The following is a 26,244-nucleotide window of genomic DNA, read 5'->3' on the forward strand; positions in this document are numbered from 1 at the left end:
GTTTAATCACCACATGAAATAACAGCAAATGCATGGCCTTTGCATATGCGCACCAAAAGCCTGGATTTCAACAAAAGAAATAGTATTTACAGGTAGCTGATCTGTGCATACAGTCTGCATTTGCACAAAACTTACCAATACTTCAGATTTCCTACTTTTCCACTACATGTATCTCAGATAGGAAAACTCAGTTTCTAGAAAGACGGAAAATCTTTCCAGATAAAGCAAAAATCAATCTCAATACTCACTGCCTTTCTGGTTGCAGCACAATTACAAATAATTTGTATAGTTTAAGGCGCTAAATTTAGTAAGTGCAAAGCAAATCTAACCACATGAAACGTAAAAGGAAGTTTTTTCATTGACTTAAGCTACTGATTATAGCCCATCATAATTATAGATCTTCTCTGTTAATAGTCCTCATTTCCAGAGTAAGGCCAACGGTTCTTCAAGCGTCTATTTCTAAATGATTCTAAAAGCACTAACAGCAGCTATTTCTCCTACCATACAAAACGTACTCCTCTTTAAATCGATATTAGTGCCTATCAGCTGAAATTATTTATAAGTTGGTTTTGGTTTTTTTGGGGGAGGCAAATACATGAGCTCAAGTGTGTATACTATGTTAGAGCAATACTTATCTAATATTTTCTCTGAGGGATGTTTTCTCACGATTGGCAGGGTAACGTTTGAGATGTGTTATAAATTCAGTGCTTCGGCCAGTCCCTCTCCTTGTCAGGATGCTAAGAACGACGCTTTTGCTGGGCAGAATACCAGACCGCAGACAATTTTTATCTCATTATTCATTCAGAAGGAAAGGGGACAGGAATGATGGAGAGGGTGAACATCTTGTCCTTTTTATCGTAAAATTCTCCCAGAAAAACTCCTCTCTCACCTCTTACGAACATACAGTCCTAGCAGAGCAGCACTGAGCACTGTCAACCCTCCTCCTTTGGAGTGAAGCATAAGGTAACTTAATTCCCTGCCCACTTGCGTAAGTAGAAAGCACAGGAAAATAACAACGGCTTAAGAAATACGCAGTGGAACTTTTAACTTGCTCAGTACTTTCATTCAGTATTATGAACGATGAGGTACCTCTGCCGCCCAGCACACTCACTCATCATTTCGGATGGATGAGATGTGCCAGTGCCTCCATAACGACCCGCCTGTAACCAGCCACACTCTTTTGCTCTGTGTTTGCACCTACACACCTAAGACAGGTTTGTAATAGTGCTTATTCAAATTGCCCAAAATTTTTAAAACTTCCTTCTAGAAGCTTAATTTTTCTACGCAAGGTGTCTGCCAAAACAGGTCTGTCATTTCTTCAATGATGCTAAGGAACAGTGTAGCTTTGACTGCGTTAAAATACTCTAGCAACCTTTCCTTTGAAAACTTTCCGTTTCCTCTGCTAGACTCCAGCTGGAAAAAGGATTTTATGTAACGGATGCTTTCTGCCTTCTGTCCATCAAAGTCATGTGCCCCCGAGAAATCAGATCCGTCAAAGTCATATGCCTTTGAGAAGTCGGTGCCCCTTGCGGTTTGCTCAGAATCTGTGGTTACAGTTCTTCAGACCCCATCCATTCGAGAGATTTTTCCAGCTTATCTGGCACCACTTCTCAAAGCAGAAAGGCCATCGCTTTTGGATATCTTCCCACCCTCACTTGTAAATAACACAGAAATATGATTGACTGGGGCGCAGAGGAGCCAAGAGCTTCACGCACAGGAAGAGAAAACTGGAGGCTTGAAAGAAAAAATCAGTAGCGGGGGCTACCTGCAGAAGAAAGCAGGAGCCAGAATTTGAAGCACCGTTTTTACTTGCTGTATATTTAACACCACCTTTCTAGGACCAGCTGTGACGTAAAAGAAAAGAAAAAAATTGTAGCTTACATTAAAAGAAATATAATAAATCTTATTATGTGCGATTTCATTGACGAAGGATAGCAATGCCAAGGCAATTGAAAGTCTTTTTCAAGTCTGTAAAGTAAGTCCTGCACATTCTTTGCTCTGGAATTAGCAAGACGTTTGCTGTCAAACACTTCCTTGCTGATCTGTGCTCTTCCAGGCATTCTACCAGTTTAGGGAGGTTGGGGTGGGTTTTTCTTTTTTTTTCCCCCTCAGAGGAATAAAACACATTGGAGTTCTCAGAGTAAAAAGAAAACTTACTTAAAGCTACATAATATATATTATGTACTTATGTAACATATATCTGAAAGAAAATTAATGTCATATTTCATTATGAGGTGATTCACCCATGGCACTGTTTTCTAATAAGCCTCTTTGTGTATCTTTGTTTGATTATAAAACCACTACCATTTTCTATAAAGTCGGTACTAAATTATCGTATTTGAAATTATTATCTTCTTGTTCCTGATGATAGAGAACAGGAAGAAAACCTACGTTAAAACAGATGTGCCTGAAGTAAGTGGTTTGCACCCACTCACATAAAAACAAAAGCTCCCATCAGGAAAACGTGCTCCCTGATCACATCCCCTACAAAGCGTTAAGGCGAAACTCTACCTAACACGTCAATCAGCTCCAAAGCGCGACGGCTTTCACTCGGGAGGGTATCACAGGCACGAAGAGAACTACACATTAAAATCATTCATTGTGCCGACATACTTTATATTAAAAAAAAATAATTAGGTCCTAAAAATGATCAGACAACAATAAGCAATATTTATATATCTAGATGAAAACACTTTGGAATACCTTACAGGAAACGTGACTTCCAAAGCCTGCATTCACCAACGTGTATTTGGAAACTGCTGGCAGCGATTCCTGTAAGTGAATCATCTTACGCCAGTGGAAGAGGAGTGGAAAATATGAACACGAAAGTAAGATAAATAACGTACAAGAAAATCCTATGCAAGGTAATAAGAAAAACAGTTGTTGCATCATAGCAAGATAAAAATCTAATTTACTCATTTTCATACAAGCAAGCAGGAAAAATAAAAAGCTAATGTGGTAAATGATATTATGGTAACAAAAACCTTCCAAGCGACTGTCAGTCCTGTTTATAATCTGGCAGTAATTATTTATTCCAATGGGAATAATAAATAATAAATGGAATCTGCAGTTACCAAACTGTGAAAGCAAAGAAGGCCAGTATGGAGAAGGTTATAATTAACATGTTTTCCGCCACATGGAGAAAGGAAATAAAGAAATATCATTTAACTCTATCATAAACTTTTAGCTAGTATGGGAATAATCTGTCATGCTACATTCTACATGGCAGGGTTATTTCATTTATGCATCTTCTCCTCCTATGTTCATTTGTTGCTGAGGCAGGACCGTCACCCCGTTCTTTGGCAGAAAAGGATGCTTGGAACTATGGAAAAGAGATGTCGGGAGCTGCACTCCTCCTAGGGCCAAGTTCATTTACTATTACTGTACAATGAGAACTTCAGTGAAAGAAGCAGCTCCATCTGAGCGCATTTCTCTCACCTTCTCTACCGTGTTGTGGGGAATCCTGCCTTGCCTCCAACAGCCTGGCCACTAACGACAACCGGCAGCGCCCCAGCGAGTACCGCGCTGTCAGCAGCAGATGTACTGCGGGGCCCCGCTCTCATCTTCCTAATCCCGCTTTGCTTAGGTAAATCCATCCCACAGACAACTGCCAAGAAGCTTTATGGGCAGCTGATCCCATTCCACTCCTCACAGACAACTCTGAAACAGGAGACTTTATTAAAAAAAAAAAAAAAAAAAAAAGCTTTTTGCTATCAAGACAAAGCCCCTGTACCCTGACGGCAGAAAGGGCACGAGCGGGATAATAACATGTCCTATGCTTTACACATGCAAGTAGGCTTTTCTAAACACAGTTATTTCAATTATTAACTCAGTAGCTAATTTAGTAAGAAAAGCTATATTTGTAGCTCTTATTACATAAAATTTCAACGGGAAGTGATGTGTGAAGATCAAAACTCTCTGCTAATTACCATTCCTAGAAGCAGAGACAATTAACTACATGATCTATTATCTCTAATAATTATTATTTACACAGTAAATACTATGCACGCTATAGGTTGTTTTATTCCTGCCTAGCTTATTCAGAGGAAATGCTTACCAAGGACTTTACGAAAAATGTTTAAAGAAAATAATGTTGGGGATTTTTTTAGTCATGATTGTCTTGCTTATATATAGAAAGAGACTTTGACCTGCATTGTCTGGTCCCATCTGTAATGTATATCTACATCACGCAGTTGTATAAGACTCTGGGAACAAAATACAGAAATTGAGATAAAGAGATAAATTTGCCTATAATGGTAATAATTTTGCCTATGAAGTAAAAACTCTTACAAAGCACACAGATTTTTTAGAAATCAGCTCAATCGAATTTCAATCAAATCAAATTTTTAATTTTAAATGTACCAAACGCACCATTTAGCTGGAGACTCAGAGACGCTCCAGACAATATTTTCACGTCATCACCTGAGCACTTCAAAAACAAGAGCATGTACAAGTTTGACAAATTTACATCACCAAACTAATGTGCTGAAAGCGGCCAACAGAAGACTTACAGGACTATCCTCAACTTCCCTGGCTCCTAAGTCAGCCTTACTGACCCTACCGAGTTGGGAGATGCCACCCTGGAAATCACGCATTCATTTTCTGCATGATTTACTGCAAGGCAGATTTTCCTGCGTTTCTCCTTTTATCATACATTTAGTAACTTACTGTACCCCTAAAATTGCAGAACACAAACTGTAAAACCTGGCGCAGAGATTTGTGAGTTGATACAAATCCACTTGTTCTTTTTCAGACAGCGAAAAAATTAATATCTTTGAATTTTTACAACAGTTTGTCAGTCTGCCGGCTGAGGATGCTCCCCTTGGTATATTTTCCTGTGATATTTTCTGGATGGCTTTGAGTGGACTAGAAGTAGAGGATTTTGCCATTTCAAATGCATTCCACAGTGACAGTGCGGGAAGACAATTCAAGCCTGTCGGCTCCTCCTTCTTGCCCCCCTCATCCAAAGCCAGACGACACTGACAACAAGCCAGTCCGGTGTCATTACATGGGCTAAGTCACAAAAATTCATGTTTCTCACTGTTTACTGATTTCCGGGATTGCTACCTAAGGGTAAAACCTTCCACAGCTCTATCCTTACAGAAAATGGCTGTCCAACAGCACGCCTCCTCCTCCCCACCCTTCTCAACCTTAAAACATAAGGTACTGAAATCTTGACACGTTATCTAAACTTTGAATTTATTTTTGAGCCTTGCCCGGAGGAAAGAAAGCAGAGGGAAGAAAACCATGACAAAGGATGGTCTCTGCTCAGAGACAGAATTCACTTAAACCCTTCTGTTCCCAAATTACCAGCGCAAACCTCCCCGTCGACAAAGCCTGCAATTGTACGTGGAGAAAACGCGACGGGGTGCAACAGGGAAAGCCGCGCAGTCGCCGAGGGGGAGCACGCTGTGAAGACGATGTGCAAACTCCGCTGCTGCCAAGTTACAACCACCTTTCCTCCTTAGGTTCCAGTTTCACCTTTTTTCCCCCTCAATGTGCCCTCACCGTGACATTCCACTTTCCGCAGTTCTCACTCCTTCTTCCACTGCCTCTTCCTCCCCAGAGCTGACCCGCTTTCTTACGGGCCATCAGCCTTGACTGGCAACTGCCCCGTCTGGCTGATAAACCCCTCATCTTCTCCACAGGCTTCAAGTCAACAATGGGAGCCGCCAGTTGTATCTGCGGCTTAATGTTAATGGGAGGGAACTACAGAAGGAATAAAACAGAATTTAGGCCAGGCCATTTACTTGGGTTGTCATTTAATGTTATCATAAATGAAAACTTTCCTCAATCTATCCTTATTCATTTTTTTTTTTAAACACTTCTGTCCCCATCCCTGTCCTCATTTTTTGTGCATATGTTTTTGTTGGGGTTTTGGGGTGTTTTTTAAGTATCTATTTTAACTTGGAACACTGTTAGCAGCAATGGGTGAACTTATCTGGATAAAAGAAGAGATGATCTGAACCTTCACGTACAATAAAACAAATGGTAATTTTATCTGCATTTTAACACAATAAACAATGAGCTCGAGAATAGGTTTTTAAGAAAACCATACCTTAGAGCAAAAACATCTTTCCAATTTCAAATACCAAAATAACTAAAAATGCCATTTGGAGGATAAAAGCTATTATCTTATGGTCCTCCTCCGAACAAAGAGTAGAATTCTAGTGACATTCAATAGCAATTTCATTTAGCACAACTGCCCTTGGCTGGCAGCTACAATGAAGCACTGGCTCTTTTGCTGTTTCCTCAGGAAATATGAATTCTGCTGGTTTTGTCTTGATAGGTGTAGCACAATCTGATCTACTGGGTTTTGAGCTTTGTGTAAGAAATGAAATAAACTATCTTTCCTAGGGTCTCCTTCCATTCCATTTTGAAAACAAGACTTCATATGAATAAACAGACATATAAGTACACCTACATAGACAGATAAAAGGAAAGGCCTACGCTTTGTCAGACAGGAATTGAGAGCTGCAAGCAACTGCTGTTAAAAAGATACGGCATTTCAATCCTCTTTCCCATCACTGATAACGTTATACATTAATGTGGGGAAATGTATGGAAAAATCCATAAACAAACCTACTGCTTCTCAAGTTTTTAAACTATTCCATAAGAAACTTTCAAATACCCATACTCCCCAAAACAACTTTAAAGTTGTTTTCAAGAAGGCCTTGCTATATTAAAGTGATGGAATTACGAAAGATGAAAGGAAATGACAGTAAATTTCTGTTGGCTAAATGATATGTGTGTGCGTATACATATTACTCTTGAGACAATTTTCTTCATCCAATCAAAAAAATTAAAAAATAGACAAGATTAATTCTTGTATTTCATAAATGAAATCCAGTTTTCAAATTTGATTTTTTTTAAAAAGAACCCATAAGAGAGAAGTGTATTTTGTACTTTGCACACCTTTTTAAAGACCATTTCTGACAGGAACGTTATGTCTCCCAACAACCCAGATAGCTGTACTTCTTCTGGATGCAAATATATTCCTCACAAATAAAAAGAACCCTTCACCTGGCTACTACATCCACGTCCTCAGTACCCACAGTGGACTTTCATCTATTCTTGCAAAGCAGCTGCTGTGCAGAATGTCATTTCTTCGTACGGTTCTCATACATTACAGGTTACCTACCTGCTCTGCCAGCCTCCCCCAAACCCCTTTTCTCCAAGAAAGAATGAAGTGCATTCATTCCAGTATTCTGTATCAGACAATCAGTCAAAAGAATTATTTTTTCCTAACAAGAAAATTCTGTGCCAAAATCTCTTGAACCCCTCACAGTATAAAGAAGTTAGAAATTTTGTTCTGCTTAATTTAATAAAATCCTTCATGATATATTCAGAAAAAAGTAATTACACAAAGCAAGAAGGTGAATTTACACCTCCCTTCTCCTCTAGTAAATCTTAATGGCTGAGCCTATGTTGCAGCTCCATCCCACTGCTATGTGCCAACAGCCCTGCAGCCAGCCTGCGTCCTCAGCGGGGCCCTCCCCTGGAGGATAACCATGGCTCTCCCCTGGAGGATAACCATGGCCTTCCCCTGGAGGATAACCATGGCCCTCCCCTGGAGGATAACCATGGCCTTCCCCTGGAGGATAACCATGGCCCTCCCCTGGAGGATAACCATGGCCCTTCCCCTGGAGGATAACCATGGCCCTTCCCCCGGAGGATAACCACGGCTCTCCCCTGGAGGATAACCATGGCTCTCCCCCTGGAGGATAACCATGGCCCTCCCCTGAAGGATAACCACGGCCCTCCCCTGGAGGATAACCACGGCCCTCCCCTGGAGGATAACCATGGCTCTCCCCTGGAGGATAACCACGGCCCTCCCCTGGAGGATAACCACGGCCCTCCCCTGAAGGATAACCACGGCCCTCCCCTGGAGGATAACCACGGCCTTCCTCTGAAGGATAACCATGGCCCTCCCCTGGAGGATAACCATGGCTCTCCCCCAGAAAAAACCCCTCCTGGGGAACCCCTGTCCTCCCTGCTGGGGTTGTTTGGGGCCCTCAACGCCAGCCCTGTGAGGAGGGGTCTGTCTGAGCGCAGAGTGAAGGCCCTCCCTCACCTAGGGCTGTGGTACGAACGTGGTTGGAATTCAGGTGCTGTCAGTAACCTTGGTAACTTCACTATTTTCTTAGACAGATGTTATAATATCATATGCAGCTGTTCTTCTACCATACAATTCACAGGAAACATTGCTTTCTCTGTTCTGGTTGCAATAAAATTGTCTACATTCTTTTTTTTCTTTTTTTGGCTTCATTCACCCTTCTGGTATTATCCGATAAGGCCTTTTTGTTCCAAAGGTTTTACAAGGTCACATTCATTATTCGACTAATATTTACTAATGCATAGACTAACGTGTTCACTTCATTTCCTAAGTTGGCAGAAGCTGTGCAAGGAAGTCAACGTTTTGCACTTTCCTGTGACATCTCTGTCCCTTTTCCTTCAAAATTGTCGGTTAAAGGATGCTGCTACCCTGTGCCACATACTGTGCAAATGCAGTAAAACGATACTCCAGGTCGTCAGAACCGAAAACAGTCCTCCTGATGCAGACCCAGATATTCCCCTAATACAGGCATAAATAGCTTTTTTTGCTCCCTCGGCACCTATCGAGTACCAAATGAAATGCCTGTGTTACATCCTAACAGTAACGGGTTCAGCTGGGTCTCTTCCACTGGAGCTGAAAATCACTCAACTAAATACTAATTGTGATCTTTTCTTAATAAGAACACATTATACCCATCCAGCAAGCATGTCACCTATGCCCTCTGGCAGTTTGCAGAAAATTAGAAGAAGAAGAAATACTTTCTAATTAAAACTGAATTTATGCAAGCAGGAGCTCGACAGAAGAGCTCAAATCGCTAGTTTTGGTATCTGGAGTCCCCGTTTCACTATTGCTCCATGATGTTCAAGATCAACGTACTTCGGCTCCAAGTGCAACCAAAGTTTTCCCAAAACACAAATTTTGTTTTCGGAGCAAGAGATGCTTTACAGTCCTCCTCACAGCTCACATGCACAAATGTATGAAGTCTAATTTTTACTTCCATGTGGGAAAGCCATCTAAAACATGAATACTGGAAAAGAAAGGTTTCCTGGAGAACAGCTTCACATAAACAGCGTAAAAGCAGCACTAAAGTTGCTCTGAAGCTAATGGAATGCAAAAGCAGCTCAGCCACTAACTTCACCCTTGGAAAGCATTAAAAAGAACGATGTTTAATGACGCTATTGTTCAGTTGGAATAATTTGTGTTTAATTTCTCAGGGAAATTCAAATCTTTTATCCCAAGCAGTGATATTATTTTCTTTTTATATTTTTATCAATGGTTCAATTGCCCCTTAATCAAAAGACAATGCAAGAGGGAATATTTCTCATTCAGCAGAGCATCTTGACTAATTTTATGGTCCCATATGTGACCATTCTGAACAGAAGTTCACACAAAGCGCAATTTACAGCATACGCATAACCAGATAACTAAAAATAGAATATATAAAATTCAATCTTAGCGACATAACACTTATATGCCCTTTGGGTTTGAGCTGATACTCACAATTTGATTAAATATGCTCTGAGAATGAGTGCACAAGTATGTATTCATTATTAGCAGCTAGAAAAATAATTCTGTGCACTTCATCCTGGAAACAACTCCCTCACGTATTTTTTACTGCATTTATTAATGATTTAAAACGAATGAGGGCTATGGAACAATACCTCGTATCTTAAACTTTAGCTTAAGCTTGTTATAAGCAATGAATAAAATGAACTCCTCTGATACTGGAGTTGTTATTCTCGTGGTGTCCATATCACAAGGCTTGATCTTGCGATGCTAAATATCACCATTAATTTTACACAGGTAAGTTCAAGTAGTCTTCTGATACGCATCCAGCACAGAGGTGATTTCCAGGGGATTTCACCCATTTATCAATTTTACAGAGAATCAGTCTCTGTGCAAAGTTATAAAAGAACTGAAGTGGTGAAATACTGACTCTTTTTAATAGTCACACGTAACTAATTTTAACAAGAAGCAATGAAGCCAACCCAGAGTGAAAAAAAAATTCAAAATTATAATGATACCAAAGTAAAATTTTAGAACTAGTACTGACCAGAGATTTTTCAGTCAAATGAAACTATTTTCACAAGAGAAAGACAGAATATTAAACTTGATACTACAGATGCATCACTCCGGAAAGCCTGATGCCTTCCCATGCCTTACTCAGAAACGTAGAGCTGTGCTGAGGCTCAGAGAGGGCCAGCTGGCGTGGGGACTGGACAGAAACACTTCGTTACCGCGTTTGATCTCAAGCATTCAAAATGAACAGCAAAATGTAAGTCAAATGAAGCACAGCTGACTCTGAGTCCTGCTCTGCCAGTCACACCTGAGTTCACCACCAACCAACCTGCCTGCCCTCCGCCTTGGCTCATAGAATCATGGAATCGTTTAGGTTGGAAAAGACCCTTGGGATCATCGAGTCCAACCATCATCTCCACTCTACAAAGTTCTCCCTTACACCATATCCCTTAACACCACATCCTGGGAATGGGGAGAATTCTGCCAACATTGGTCACGTTGTCTGAAAGCTCTCCCAGAGTCGAACTCCACAGTGACAGCCAGGGCCGACGCTGGCAGCATTACCACGGCAGCAGTTACACAAACACAAACTCACACAGCTACCTATTCCCCTTCATCCCAATTTGTCTGTATTACATTGACTTAATCCCAGCCTGTGTGCTGAGGATTGGTTTGATTCTATTTCTCTTTCCACAGAAGAGCCTAACCTTACTTGGGCTGTAACAATATTGAAATAACTCAGATGTATGTTCCTCTCCCCAGCAATCAAATGTATTTGTTCCTCTCCCCCATAAAACCCCATACTGATTTATGAGAGCACGATTTACCCACTAATAATAAAATATTCTTGCTAACTGACAAATATGCAAATTAGATTCCAAAAAGCCGCTGCCATAAAACATGCGCACAGAGCTACTCCACGGCACCTGCGCTGACCCCGCCGCGAGCAGAAGGCCCTCCTTCCATTCCTGCCAACCTCTGCGGGGAGGGGGTGACCGACAGCATCCCTCCCAGCTGCCGCAGGGTCTGCGTGAGCCCCTGCCCGCTCATGATGCAGGAGGCGGCTCAAGCTGATTGCTACTAATATCCAGATATTGACATGGCACGAATTAAAGGAAATATACGCTCCAGCACTCAGTAGCATTTCACCAGTTCTTTTCTGTGATTGTATTTGAAAAGGCTGCTTTTAAAACAAACAGGAAGTGCATGCAAGACTATATTCCGCAGCTCAGCACGAAGCTATAAAAAGGATAATGCATAAATTCATAAACTAAAAAAAAAAATATGTATTTGTTCTGCAATAATAAGATTAAGCTTGACCTTTCAAAGAACAAATCTATTGGAATTGCAAAAGTTTTCAGCCTCTTAATTGGCTCTTACGGAAGAACCTAATGCCACAAGCAAACATGGTATTTCCATTCTGCCTTCCTTAAGAGACTCAATAAAACACTTCTTTGACATAATTCACTTAAAACCAGAATGAATAAAGATCATTAACCTCACTGATTTAACCAATCCAATTTGACCTATTTGAGAATTAACTGAAAGTTCTTTGACACACAAAAATAATTTTACATGTATGAAGTCTCAGTGAAAACTAGCTGTGTTGGCAAATTTACCTGCACTGAAACCGGGCCATCCCAGTCCAACAGCAGCAAGAGTTTTTGAAATGGTACTTGGTCTTGTACTTACAGTTACATCCGTATTATTAAAAGAAAAACATAAAAATACATAGTTTTTACAGCACCTGTTATTTTGAGGACCTCACCAGTATTTAATCCTTCATAATCAACAACAAGATGCAAAGGAATTAACAACACTTAAAAAGATTACAACTCCTTCTGCTACATTTCATTTTATTGACAGGAAAAGCCTACTTACCAGAATTTTTGTAGTATAAGCACTGTTGATAGCAATTGCATTAACCAGCAAATCAAGGGTTTTGGCGGGTACAGAATCAGGGTCAGGGATCTCTTTGTAGTGGACATCACCAACGTAGGCCTGGACCACCGTCATCCGGTTGGTCGTCAGGGTCCCTGTTTTGTCGGAGCAGATGGCTGTGGCGTTACCCATAGTTTCACAAGCGTCTAAGTGGCGGACCAGATTGTTATCCTTCATCATTTTCTGAGAAAAAGCAAAATAAAAAGTCTTCAAGAATTGCCCTGAATGATTTTTAACACCAATTATAAAAAGCAAAAAAGTATCTATTTAGTCTTGTTCATTAGAACATAATGCTCTCTAAACTAGACTTTTAATCAGGACCCATAACCCAAACCCTAGTTACAGCCAGCCAGGCAGCGAGCATCCCTGAAATAATGTCACCTTTGATACACCAACATAATTCCATGATTTTTTGCAGTATTTATACATTTTAAGGAATAGCTAGAACAGCCAGCTTAAAGAAGCTGAAGATAACACGATTTTTTAAACAGTATAATTATAGTAAATATTAGAGGTTTTTTTAATACGATTTCCAATGCCAGGATGTTGTCTTCTAGCACCCAGAGGGACTATATGTTTTGGGGAAGAAGAAAGAAACTGACAAACAAAAACCCCCCAGCCACAAACAACCACCATTGTAGAGAACTCCACGCCGCAGCGCGTGTTCTTCACAAGATGCACAGCCATCCTGGAAATACTTGTTTATCCTTGTTTATATGTTTTCAGTACTTAAAAAATCCTGTGCCCGGTCCCTGTCGGTTACTTTCAGACACTCTTACACTCACAGGGCACAGTATCACCATCTGGACACAAAGCTGTGCTGCAGTTTGACACCGCACATCCAGATCCACACGTACGTGCCGCATGTGTCGCATGAAGGACACCAGGAAAACAGGAAAATATTTTACAAGCAGCTACAGCCTTTATTAGCAAAATCCCATGCTCCAGACGCGTTCTTTTTTCCTAATAATAATGATGTTTGGCTACGTGTAAATCAAGCTATTCCTTCCTAATGTTCGTATGCCAATTTGCTTACATACTAAATGGAAATAAACTTTACAAAATCTTCATCTGAGATTCCCAGAACGTTTAAATAAGGCCCAGCTGACTAAATCGCTAAAACAATCTGAGAAAACTCCTAGGTATGTAACGGAGTAATCCACAAATCCAGGATATTAATCCTCTTTAATTTACTAATAGAATAATTTACATTGGCTACAAATAACTGCATCTGCATTTAAGAAAAGTACACGAAAGCTCCAGTGAAACTCCCATTTCCTTTAGAAGCGTTCCTGAAGACTTCAAACCCATGCCAAAACTCCGTATTACTGCATAAGAATATCTGAAGACAAAGTTATTCTGTACCAAAGGATGGGACTATTCTTATAGTAAATTCTGCTCAATAAATTCCTGGCAACCGTGTAAACTAAGTAGGTGTTTCTGTTGTTTGATATTCCTGCGCTGTGTAGTTTTAAAGATGTGTATTAGAATACATATGTATTGGCATTTTTGTCAGAAATACTTTCACTATAAAGCAAAGTTTTGCTTTAAAGAAATTCCACTCTCATTAACATTTTGAGCACGCTAATTTGCAGGCCAACTTTCCTCACACCTGATAAAACCTGAAGAATAGCACTAGCAAACTCAGCTGAACAGCACTTTTCTCCCGTAATTGTTTTAATGTTTCTTACCTTTACAGAATAAGCCAGAGAAATAGTGACAGCAAGTGGAAGTCCCTCAGGAACAGCGACCACAAGCACAGTAACACCAATAATGAAGAATTTAACGAAATACTGAACGTAGACGGGAGTGCACTCGGGCAGCCACTGTTTCTTGTTGACCACAAACGTGTCAATGGCAAAATACAGTACCAAAATGATTACGGTGATGGCAGACATCACCAAACCTGAAAACAGAAATAATCAATTACTATAAACCAAAACACAATTAAAATCATCCCCAATTAGATATTTACATTTGAATTTGATATTGAAGTATTTTCTTACTCTATGTGACATTTTTCACCAGTACCAGTAACGACGATAATGATCAATTTTACAATGTAGAAAAAACATTACTATACTGCATTTACAATGCCGTACATTCCAGTGAATAAGGAAACACTGAATTCTACAGAACAGCTGAAACACAATGCATTAATTTTTAAGCACCATCTTACTACTGCCTTTATAGCTTCTCAGTCAGCCTATTTCAGCAGGATTTCCACTGTTGCTTAAGCCAAGTTTTTTCAATTTAGTACATTGCTTTTCCTGGTACAACATTTATCTGTCCTTTTAACCTCCACCCTTTACAAATTACTGGTCTATCCATATACAAACGCTCATCTTCCTTTTAAACAAGCTTATCTTAAGAGGCTTGAGAAAAGGAGTCTCCTGTAGTTTATGCTGCTGTATAAAATATTTTAGAAAAGCCCTCCTAATGTCTGGTGGAATACAATGAGGCAATACGGCAGAATCGTCCACAGAACAGTTTTTGATTGTTTTTCTTGAAAAATGCAATAAATCCTAGTGTTTCCAAAGTCTCCCTTTTCGAAGTGACATACGCAAAGAGTGCATATTTTTATAAGGAGAGGCCCAAAAGAGGTACAGCACTGACAGTATAGCACCAGAGACACCATTAATATTGAACAGAATTCACAAAAGATCCCAGGGACTTAATACGCTCTCCCAATGACACAGACTTTGCTAAGGTAGCACTCCTCCTCCACAATTTTGTTCCTGGATTTGAGTATACAAATATAAACTCCATTAGACCATCTATTTCGCTTTGCTATGATTACTGCTCTTTGGCCGGTTTCTGTGAAGCAGTTAAGCCTGCATTTCAAAATAAATTGATTTCTCTCTAATGAGATCATACAGTAGAAGGGGAATGGTCTGAATTTCATGCCTTGACTCAAGTTAAAAAAAAAGAAATTGGTAAGCTGAAGGATGCTAAGGTTGATAGGGAACAGAGGAGTCGGGGACACTGCTAAATGCCAGAGGATAAAGGAAAATCCATTAAAATATTGTACAGGCAAACACTCATGGCAATGCAAGACATCCCCACAGATTGCCCAATGATGAAGAAAAAACAAATGAGGCAATGAATAATTAATTTAATTCATATTCCTTGCCACATTATGGTTAGAAATCCCTATAAAATTACTTTAAATGTGATATTCACATGCCTGACAAAATACCAAAGACAGTAGGCAGCGTAGAAAGGTACTTAATCTAAGAAATTAACGATCATGAGAAATGACGTGTTTTTATATCAATGCATACTGTTGTACAACTAGAAACAAAGCCGAGAAGCTTGAGGAACATGAAGGTGGGCTAAGCACGAAATTGGATATTAAAGAGACAACAACCATCGATTCCGAGTCATGCACTGTTCAGGCAAAGGGACAGAAGTGGCATCATGGGGTTATATGATCAACTAAGGGTAAGGAACTTAAAAAGGAATGAGAAGGAATAGCAGGGGCAAAAATCAGACTGGTAAAGACAGACAAAGGAGACTGAACAGATGTAAAGTTAGGATTCTGTTGTAGGGCCTCAGCCAAGGATCTGGATAAAGATCTCTTTAATACCACTAGAAAAATGAACCTAATGAACATTATGTCATCATGAAAGATTTTTCACTTTCTACCTCCATGTTGGAGAAGAAGTGCTACTTGTAACAGCAGGGACCAGATGGTGCTGGCTACAAGAGTCAGCAGATGTGTCATATTTGGGTAGAAGGCAGGAACATGGATATAAAGAGAACAGAATGATTTCAGAATCCGTAAGAGGAAAATACTGTGTGAGTGATATTTTGAGATGATATTACAGATTCTGAAACCATGTACTCAGAAGTTCTAAGGGGAGAGGAAATTAAATATGTAATTACTGCGCTTGGGAATATTGCCTATGAGAAAAGCTACCTTTCATTTTGATTCAAATATTCATTACAATCCGAGTTGCCCAAAGCTTCCAGTTGCTTGACAGTCAAAGTGGGTTTTAGAAGAATAAAAGATCTTCAATACCACATACTATCCTTAGAAGAGCATTACGATGACCCATTTCTAACTATTGCAGTAAGAAAGGCCTATCCCTTCTAAGAGTCATTTGTTCTAAAACCTTTTGTTGCTAGTATAACACACTGCGATTCAGTCAGTTAGCCAGTCATACCTGCTTTGCCTATCTGGACGGCCAGCTTGGTCAGCTTTCCCTGAAGAACGGATTTTTCTTTCTTGTGCATGTTGGATTTCTTCTTGTCTTTGTCATCTCCCTCTCCCCCTTCCGCACTCTTCAGTGGCTGCATCTCCATGGCAGCAGCCCCATCCTGCTGCTTGGCTAATAACGCAGAACAAGACCGTTACTCCAAAACGATTCTTCATTCTTTTCATCTTACCGTTGATACTTACTGAATACAACCAGCGACACCCGTTGCAGGGGCTGGTTGCAACGCAGATGAGTGTAACTAGGCGCAGACCTACGCTTCGCGCCTACGGCAGGGAGATGCTCCGCGGGACCCCGGGGGCTCTGCAGGGCCAGGGATGTCCACCCCCACCCCTGTGCGCTCTGTACACGCGGGGACATGTAACGCGCCCTTTGTCGACTACCATGAAAACCACTGGGGTTTATTTATTTATTTGTTTTTCAAACCACCAATGAAATTCTGCGTTATACACATATATATCACTTAATGTCTTGCAAATTACTTGGCAAGTAACAGTGCATTGGTACTGCGGGAACTCCTAGAATAGCAGATCTCAAGTGCTTTGGCAAACAGAAGGTCTGTATTTCTCTGGATTTTGGTACGTCTCATAGATTACAACGCACCTTTATAATAAAACTTTTAATGAAAACGTTTTGAAGGTAATGTGGCTCCGCAGATGATCCACACACCACTGCTCTCGACTGCGTGGGCACACAGCGACCAGCGCGCCACACGTTGTGAACCACTATTCTAGACAATACCAGGCTGCAAAAGTTTCCTTAGCGTTCAGGGTCCAAGTAACAAAACCATCAGGTCAGATGATCATTCTCCCACAAACACACACAGAATTTAAAGGCTAAACCATCCTTTCCTGACAGAATGCTAATGCTAATATAAGGAAACTTTATTTTAGTATCAAAGAGAAAGACATGTTTTTAAAAGCAATGACATTCCAGTTTATATATGTGTATGTGTCTGTTTCGTATTGAAAACAGACGTAAGTAAATTAAATAGAATGAGATGAAAGAGCTTTGCTTTGACATTCGTGAACAGATTGTACAAAACCTTGCTTATTTGACCTGGAAATCCAATTCGTTTATTTGACCTTAAAACGTATTCATTTAATATAATTTTATTTAATAGTTTTGTACCATTAACAAATGAGTTTATCTATTCAGTTTCTGATCCACCACCTTTGCAATCTTTCGAATTACCTGAGAAGAGCAAGTTATAGTTTAATTTGCTTATTTGGCATAACTCAAAAAAATAATGATAGTTGGAGTCTCTCATAATAAAAAGAGAACCGTGACTTTGCTTCAGAGAAAGCAAAATATCTATTTCAATTTCTTCCTGAGATTGTACGTAAAATAAGAAACCCCTAAGATCCTTAACCTTCCTGTTATTTATCCTTGTAATACGCTTCTACGTTGCTAAATAACATCTTGGCTTTAAGGTTTCCTGTTGTTATTGCTTTACCTTCTCCCTGCGAAAGCAAATACGTCTGTACAATGCCACTAAACACCAAAGATGACAAGACATATCAAAAATAGGGTTGGAAGTTCACTAACAATACAGAGCGTACAAAACTTGCACAAGAAAAATGAATTCAAATGACCTTTTGACACGAAACTGTCGTCTATAAACACCTTATTAGAAATACTGATCTTCTCCCACCCTGAATATCTAACACATCAAAATTCTGTAAGCTGCAATCTCTTTGGTAGGTTTTTTTGTTGGGTTTCGTTTTCTGGGTTTTTTTTTTTAACATTCTGTTAAAACAATAGGGCCGTTTTTACACACAGGCACAAATCACAAACTTCCATTTTATTTTTTAACAGAATTTCACTACATGCTAAAAATAAAATCCACAACCTCCTTAATATGAAAGAAGATTACCTTTGTTCTGGCTGTTCTCCATATTCCCATCCTGCATTTTGCCTATATGATGAAAAATTTCAACAGACAACAGACAGTAAACAATCTTCACCCAAGACAGAACATGAAAATGGGAATTTAAATAAAAAGGGCAGACAAAAGTAATGAGCGTGTTACAGATACTCATTTATGATCAGTAGCCATTGTTATCGTACGTCTACTTAGCAGCATGGACAACATAGCTCGACACATTCAAGGAACTGCAGTCAAGTTCAATGTTGTCATGTAAAATACTGAACATCTGGATATATTTTTGAGCAAACTGCATGAATCAAGAGGGTGAAACTAATATAAAAAAAAGTGGAAAGTACGATTAAATAATAATCCTGAACTGAACTTTCAAAGAGCTTAAAAAACCGCACAGGCATGATTTTGGTACACACCAGTATAGAGCATGACTTCCTTAATGTACTCCAGGATTAAATTCATTATTTTAGTAAATTAGGACAAAATATAGATCGTGTTAATAAATATAAATAAACAAAAATGTAAATCAGATGATTTTAAAATGACATCTTCCTCCCTTGGTTGTATTACCTAGCAAGTTAGCCCTGTAAATACGAGTACCAAGTGATCATCCTATATTCAAGACTTATCCTAAAGAAAGATTTGCCAAGCGCATCTGGAATTTCCAATTTAGTATTTTAGCTACATATAGTCTTGCCATGCCAAAGTTCTTATTTGCTTTTTTAAACTGAAAATATACCATTTGAAAGTGCGTATGAAATAAAAATGGCAAAATACAAATCAGAGCGTACAAAATTTGGATATTCAAAATAACCAGTACACAATTTCAAATGTATTCAAAATTTCTTCCTTTCCCTGAAACTTTCATAGAGATACATGAATTTATCTTACGGAAAAGGCTACTTGAGTTTTATAAATATTACATTCAGAATTGATGCCATTCTCTTTTTGTAGTTATGTATAATGCCCAATCAAAAAATAATGCTAAGGCAAATCAATTGTTAAAACACCTTTGCAGGATTGTTGACACATTCTACTAAGAAATGTATCATTAAAGTTTATTAAAAAAAATACAACAGTTAAATCCTGCTCTTCCGACTTCCTGTGATAATACGGCTGGCACTGACATGCACAACAAAGCAGCAGAAGTTATGCATCAACATACGTATTAATTTCTTCACTCTATGCTGTGAATGAATTGTAGCAAAATTAAAAGGGTAAGATGCCTTTCTTGCACGTTTGTATTTTCAGTAATTGGGAGATCACTAAAAACTTCCCTCTCAGAAAGAGCAAAAATGGCCAAATCAGTCACAAATTTCTCACTGTAACACTTCCACTTCACCCCACGCTAACAGGCTCCAGGCACTGAGAAATTCAGAAGCGCAGAACTACAGTAAAGGAGAGGATGCTTTGCTACAAGGGCATGTAGCGATAGGACGAGGGGCAACGGCTTCAAACTGGAAGAGGGGAGATGTAGATGAGATATCGGGAAGAAATTCTTTGCTGTGAGGGTGGTGAGCCCCTGGGCCAGGCTGCCCAGAGAAGCTGTGGCTGCCCCATCCCTGGAGGGGTTCAAGGCCAGGTTGGACGGGGCTTGGAGCGACCTGGGCTGGTGGGAGGTGTCCCTGCCCAGGGCAGGGGGTGGCACTGGGTGGGCTTTAAGGTCCCTTCCAACCCAACCATTCTGTGATTCTATGATATAATCACCTCAGCACTCAGCATACTAAAATATGCAGAAGTACACCATTTAGCATCAACTGCTTGTCTGTATTTCTAACTCTATTCTCACCTGTCCTGGTTTGACTTCTAAAAAGGCGGTATCTACCTTCCAAAGACTTACGTTTGGCATGATACATGAATCTATGAACCTGAATAAAACCAAGTTCGTTTTCATTGTGAAATCTGCTTAAAAATTCCTGCATACAGCGCATCGTTGAACTTGCTATCTGCCTAATGGCTATTTTTCTTAGAATGGTTTTTAATAAAGTTAGTGGAAGACATAAAACATCTCTAGAGATTCTGATTTCTGGCTAGAGGGTAAAGGCTTCCTTAAGGTCTGGAAAACGTTAATTGAGAGCAGACAGTCTGCTCTGTGTCCTGTTCTATAGTTCCTTTTTCGGAATACAATTCCAACCCTTAAAGCAGTATAATTGAAGATTCTTCAACCTACAAAACCAAAACAAAACACAAAAACCAATCCCCAAACCTTGACTTTCGTAACCGGCAAACACAAAATACACCATTTTTCTATGTAAATCAAGGTATTTACCTTTATTATATATTTACTATTTAATAGGGGTATTATAATTGTCGTAATGAATTACACTAACAATTCATCTCCCTCGGCTACCTAAAAATACCGGTACCGAAAATGGACAATGGTAACAACAATGTAAACAGAAGTATTTAATAACTATATTCTTAACCTCAACAGCTCCTGCACTTAGGTTGTTGGGGGATGGGGGGAAAGTCATCACAGGAAGTTATATTCCAATTATTTATATAGAATAACAACGAATAGGTAATTTATGTAACTATGATAAAGAAAAGAATGCTGTGAAGGATTTATTTCCTCCTGTTCCAAATGACTTTGAACCTGCACTTGGCCATAAATTATGAACGAAGACAGAAATTAAGAAAGAACTTAAGATGACAGAATCACTACTGCTGAGAAATCCTCTCCTTTCAGTTAGTGCTAGGACCAGAAATACTATCCCATCTTTCTGACCTTTGTGCGTTTTTTACAAACATTAAAAGGATGAGTATTTATTAATATTTTGATAATACTTTTATAAATAGTTCTTAAAAAAATCTGTCATGTTTTTCATAATGTTGCAATTTTTTTATTTTTTTTTGGGCCCTGAAATCTGGAGGAATTCACCTGAGTTTATTTTTACCCCTTTTCTAAGCAAGGATAAAAAACCAGAAGGTTTAGAAAAGAACATTGAGCCTCCTAAAATGAGCTGTATTCTGCAGTTGCTTTGAAGGTATTGAATTTGAATATAAAAAGTTTTGCACGTTGCCTTTGCCTTATTAAAATTTCTGTCTTTTGGAAAATACTCATGTACCATTACTGCCAAAGTTGTTACCCCAAAATCCAGTTATTTCCTCAAACTTTCCAAGACTCTCCTTTACCTCCCCCAGCCCCCACTGACTCTTTGTGAAGAGTCAAATGAGACAGAATAACAAAGACATATTGCCGGCATTAGAAATTCTTTGTTCGTTGGAGGAACTGCTTGGAATCAACCAAAGAAGCTACCTGAGCTACGTTCTCATGTGCTGTGATGGAGCAAAAAATAGAAAACACCCTACTGATTTTCCAAAATGTCTCATCTTGCAACAGAAATGAGCTATAGCCCTCTTCCTGCCAAGTCCGTTATGTTCTGCCGCTAGTAAGAACTGACACACGTTGCAAATCCATACATAGGGGGAAAAGTGACGTCAAACGTATCCGAAGTGAATCATTAGGAATTCTTCCACGCAGTGCGATACCAGAGCCCATGCGTTAGTAAAACACAGGTTAACAACAAAAGACTAAATCTGATTCCACTGTATCAAATAGGAAGTTTTAGATAATTCCTCTATGTGCTCACTAAAGGACTTCACTTACAATTCAGAAAATACTTTAAAATATATTAAAACTGCATTTTTTATTTTTTTTTTTCAGAAATTGAACAGTAGCGTACATATGCCAGAACTGACAAAATTACCAGTAGATGTGAAATATTTCTCTGAGTCCAGTATGGTATTTCTGTATCAGAATATACTTTTAAGTAACAAATTCTCTGAGCACCAAATGCCAAAAAAACCCCCAACAAGCCAACATGGAAATCCTGATTTAGGAACCGGGTAGTGCTCTACTGGACAATGACAAGCTCACCTTTCAAATCAAATTTGGGGTAAGCAAGCTGTAAACAGTGATTGCTGCTTCCCATATTTCCTTTTAAAAAATTTACCTTTCTAAATGCAACACTTAAAAATTAGATGAATTTTCATGAATTACTACCTTTCTGTATAATTTTCTGATCTGACCTTCTAAAGACTTAATATATGGTCCATAGTTTTAACACAGACCATCAAACAATTATGTATTTTAATCTCAACTATTAGAACCAATAGAACTTGTAGTAGTTCCTCGATACAGCAGATAACAAACAGGCTGTGTCACAAACCTACATGAATTTATCACTATAAACTCACTGACTGAACACAAAATACTTCTTTTGTGTCAAGTGTATGTGGACAACTAAGATGATCACGAAATTTTATTTGAAATGCCAATGTGGTGACTTTCAAGGAACAAGCAATAGCATTTCCTGAGCTAAGTACCTGTTCAAGTATATAATATTGTTTTCTTATTTGAAGATATTTTCCACACAGAGATATTAGACTTTAGGTAAAAATGCTTGTCTCCAGTCATACCTCAGGGATAATTCTCACGCATAACCGAAAAAATTAATTTCATCCAGACCAAAAAAATATCTACAAGAACTTGGTCTCCTTGCTTTAGAACTTTTCTGCTTCCTTCCTTCCTCCAAATCCCTTCCAAAACATATCTACATTTTAAGTGTTCTCTCACTCATTGTCACTGGTGACTAAAAAAATGTATAGTATGAACAGAAACCAGACTTTGGCAATTTCCCAGCCAATTTCAAAGCAGTCAGATCTAACATGACTTGCCAAGTCTCAGTTCTCCTCTGAACACAACATCGGATAAGTTGAATTGTGGGAAGTATCTCCTGTCCGTGATGATCAAAGATCTGCAGAATTAATTCAACCACCTCACCTCAGAAGAGTTAAATCAAAAATATATTCAGCTGCACAAAAACCTGACTTCTACACTTTGTGCGCTGAAAAGAACTGAGTATGTGTACCTCAACTCCAAGATAAACACGGACAGTAACTATCGTTTCTGATGGGAGAGATGATGGAAAATCACATACTTGCTTAAGACACTGATTTAATGGAACTCAATTTCCATATTAAGTCCAGGCATTAAGATCAAACACAACAGCTATTTACCAGGCAACTAAAACTTGGTAACAGAGAAACCAGGTTAGAACAACCTCGGGCTCATTTCTGCATCTGGCTGAGCGGTGGCTCTCATCCGGCAAAGCACTGCGGCAGATGCGCAACTTAGTGCTCAGCGACTCACGGGACTGGGCATAGATGTCCCACTGCAGCCTCCAGTGGGACTGGAGGAAAATACCTGGGAAGACTTTGTTGTATGCGTATGTTTGCTTTACACAGCACAGAGCAGAATTATGGAGCATAAAGAATGGAGAATGAAATATTCATAATTCATTTCCTGGTTCCTGGTCTCTAAGGAATCTGAACCCGGGGTGTTGGAACCAGGATGACGCAGGTTCCTGTCATGCAGTCAGATGTCGGGATAGTAAATCCTAGTTTTCCAGCAAACTCGGAATGTGCAGGATTGAAGTTTTAAATCTCGTTACGTGTTTTTTTTCAATTATAATGAAATTATTTTAAAATAGGCTCAAGGATTTCCTATGTCGTTGCTTTAAATAAGATATGACACTACTAAATCTTAGTATTTGTTCAGTACTTGGTATTGCTATGTCAGAAACTCTAGTTTCACATGCATAATGCAACTACTGACCTGCATGGAAAAAACTTCTATCATCAACCCGATAATACTGACAAAAATAATTCTACGTCTCATTGGTGCTGTACAAGAGGGAGAGGTTTCTCTGGCAAATACTTATGTATCTGATGATCAGAAAAATACAGCTGATGCCTAGACTGATACTGACCCACTCCACTTAATACTGGAATTAGACTATTAAAAGGGGTACTGAAACATCTGCATGCTACGAAGTGGGGTCAAGAAGCTGTACTAAGAGACAGTCAAAACTGACTACAGTGATAATTGTTTTTTTCATTTTAGTAAATACAAGCAGGCTCATTAGATGATCAATATCTAAGGGCATACACAAATATCCTCAACCATAACTTTTCAGTCAGTCTCTTCTGAAAAAAGACGCTCAAAGGAGCAAAAGTTATCCCTAAAGCACCATTAGTTGGAATTGAGCCAGATTCCTGACCCCAGCACTATTTCTCAGAACTACGAGACTATATGAATACTTATGAGAGTGCCACATCAGAAGGAAAGAAGATATACCCCATTTATCACCGTGTTCTTCTTCAGATCTAAGCTGACAAACGTGTAAAGAAGAGATTTACAATGAAAATTCATGTAAAGGCAACTCAAAAGTTTTGAAACTAGCCTTACTTAACTGTTCCTTTTAATTGAAGTTTTAATTAATAGCAAATAGATGATAATTCCTACTGCTTCCTCTCCCATGCTTAATTCTGTGTGAATAAATTAAATAAGTCGCAGCATCTTTGTGGCATCTCTTATAAGCTACTATAGAGTTTATGGAGTAGGATCTCTCAGAGGGTAATCACATGCACGTACAACATCTGTGCAGTTCATAAAAGGAAGAGGGAATCTTACATAGTCAGGAGAGAAATCTATCAAATAAAACAAGCTAGGTGTTCTTGACGTACCATTGACTAAGCTGGCATTTGCATTATCGGTGGCATTTGCACCTGCTGCACCATCTGTAGTTGAAGGAGGGTGGGAGGAGGGATGGGAAGAATCTACTGAGCAATAATGGATAAAAGAAACAATAAATAATAATAATAACAACAACATGAACGAATGCACATGACAAACCAAAAAACATTTATGGAATACTATGGCTTTGTTTTCTCCAAAATCAATCTGGTTTAAATTAATTAACATAACTTTCAAAAGCAAAATGTAATTCCAAAAGTGTTACAAAGTAAGGCAAAAACTCATACATGGAAGAATAATAAAATAAATAAATATGAAATACATTTAACAAAGTTAACAGAGCTGGTGAGAACTGACTGTACACAGTACTATGTATATTGCTTTGGTCCTTTTATGTGTAATTTCTTTTACTTTAATTGAAGCGTTATGCAAATATTCAAATGGTTGCAATATTGCCCTTGAGTTAATGAATTTATGCAATGCATGGGCAGTTTTAAAATATGCAGCGTACTACATAGTATATGCAACATTACACATTTTGTGTTTTACCTAATGTTGCGCATTACAATGTATTATTGCTGACACAGCCCAGTCTAACATGGGCTCAACCTACGTCCTGGCATAAGCTACTTAATATGCACATTGATCCGAGCAGGAACATTAAACTTTTCAATACTGCATGTGGAAATGTAGAAGAAATACAGAATTTGGCAAATATAATCCGGAGGAGAACAATGAGTTATTTTAAATCCAAATAATAGACATTATGTAACTGCCTGTTTTGTGGTAAAATGTGAAAAGTATCAGAAAAGAAAATTTTTTTTTTTTCCAGCAAATATCTGTGTATTAGAGAAATCGGTCGAGCAACCTTTCCTAACAGGAAGGTGAAAAACGTGAAGAAGTTTTTATTATCTTATTATAGTTTTTTTTATTCTAGAGTCCAGAAAATTAGTCTCTACAAATACTAGATAAAGTAAGTTTTGTTTTGCTTCTGTTGGTTAATTGTTCATAACAGAACACAAAAGTCCTATAATGAACCCCGACGGAGACTCTCGCACTTCCTCAGTACTTGACCCACGGTGACTATTTCACACTGTACTGGTTTGTATTTCAAGAAAAATGGTCTTGTTTTGTTTACAAATGGTAAATTGGGAGAAGAAAATAAACAGCATACAGGATTTAAAAACACTCCCTGTGTCGCTGCATTCATGAAAATTTCAATTGCAAATTTGATTACTGTGATGGTAATAACTTAAACTGTTTTGGTTATTCATGCTTATTTTTTATTCCATTTGGATACTCATACTAACCAGCACAGCATGAACTGCTAACAGCAAATCATGCGTTTCAACATTTAATATACTGTAATTTACTTCTGGAGAATAACTGATTATTCAAAGCTTAACATTAAGATTTGCAGCACCAACAACGTGTGCACACTTAAATGTTTGCCATGAACAATCCTGTTGATTTGAAATTATTCTTTAATTTAACTGGGCTGATTCAAAGACAATTATTTTAATCATTAGTGCCACCCCGATTTGCACCAAAGCTTGCTGGCTAAAAGCCTCATCGTTCCATTTGA

General features: G+C 38.8%; 1 protein-coding gene across 12 annotated transcripts in view; it reads right to left on the bottom strand.

Annotated features, from left to right (window-relative positions):
* The window catches only part of ATP2B2 (ATPase plasma membrane Ca2+ transporting 2), a 429,063-nt gene that overhangs the window by 62,292 nt on the left and 340,527 nt on the right, over window positions 1-26,244 (bottom strand). For 10 of the 12 annotated variants that reach the window (XR_010072835.1, XM_063348415.1, XM_063348414.1 and 7 more), the window contains 4 exons: window positions 18,113-18,154; window positions 16,186-16,350; window positions 13,708-13,922; window positions 11,957-12,199 (listed from right to left, as the gene is read on the bottom strand). Coding sequence is in view for 11 of the 12 variants with exons in the window: in XM_063348415.1 (XP_063204485.1) it covers window positions 11,957-12,199; window positions 13,708-13,922; window positions 16,186-16,350; window positions 18,113-18,154 (665 nt within the window). In the remaining variant the exon portion in view is untranslated. The remainder of the gene's footprint in view (window positions 1-11,956; window positions 12,200-13,707; window positions 13,923-16,185; window positions 16,351-18,112; window positions 18,155-26,244) is intronic. The other 2 variants (XM_063348419.1, XM_063348423.1) reach the window with 1 other exon arrangement.

This window comes from Chroicocephalus ridibundus, chromosome 10, assembly GCF_963924245.1.
Source record: "Chroicocephalus ridibundus chromosome 10, bChrRid1.1, whole genome shotgun sequence".
NCBI lineage: Eukaryota > Metazoa > Chordata > Aves > Charadriiformes > Laridae > Chroicocephalus > Chroicocephalus ridibundus.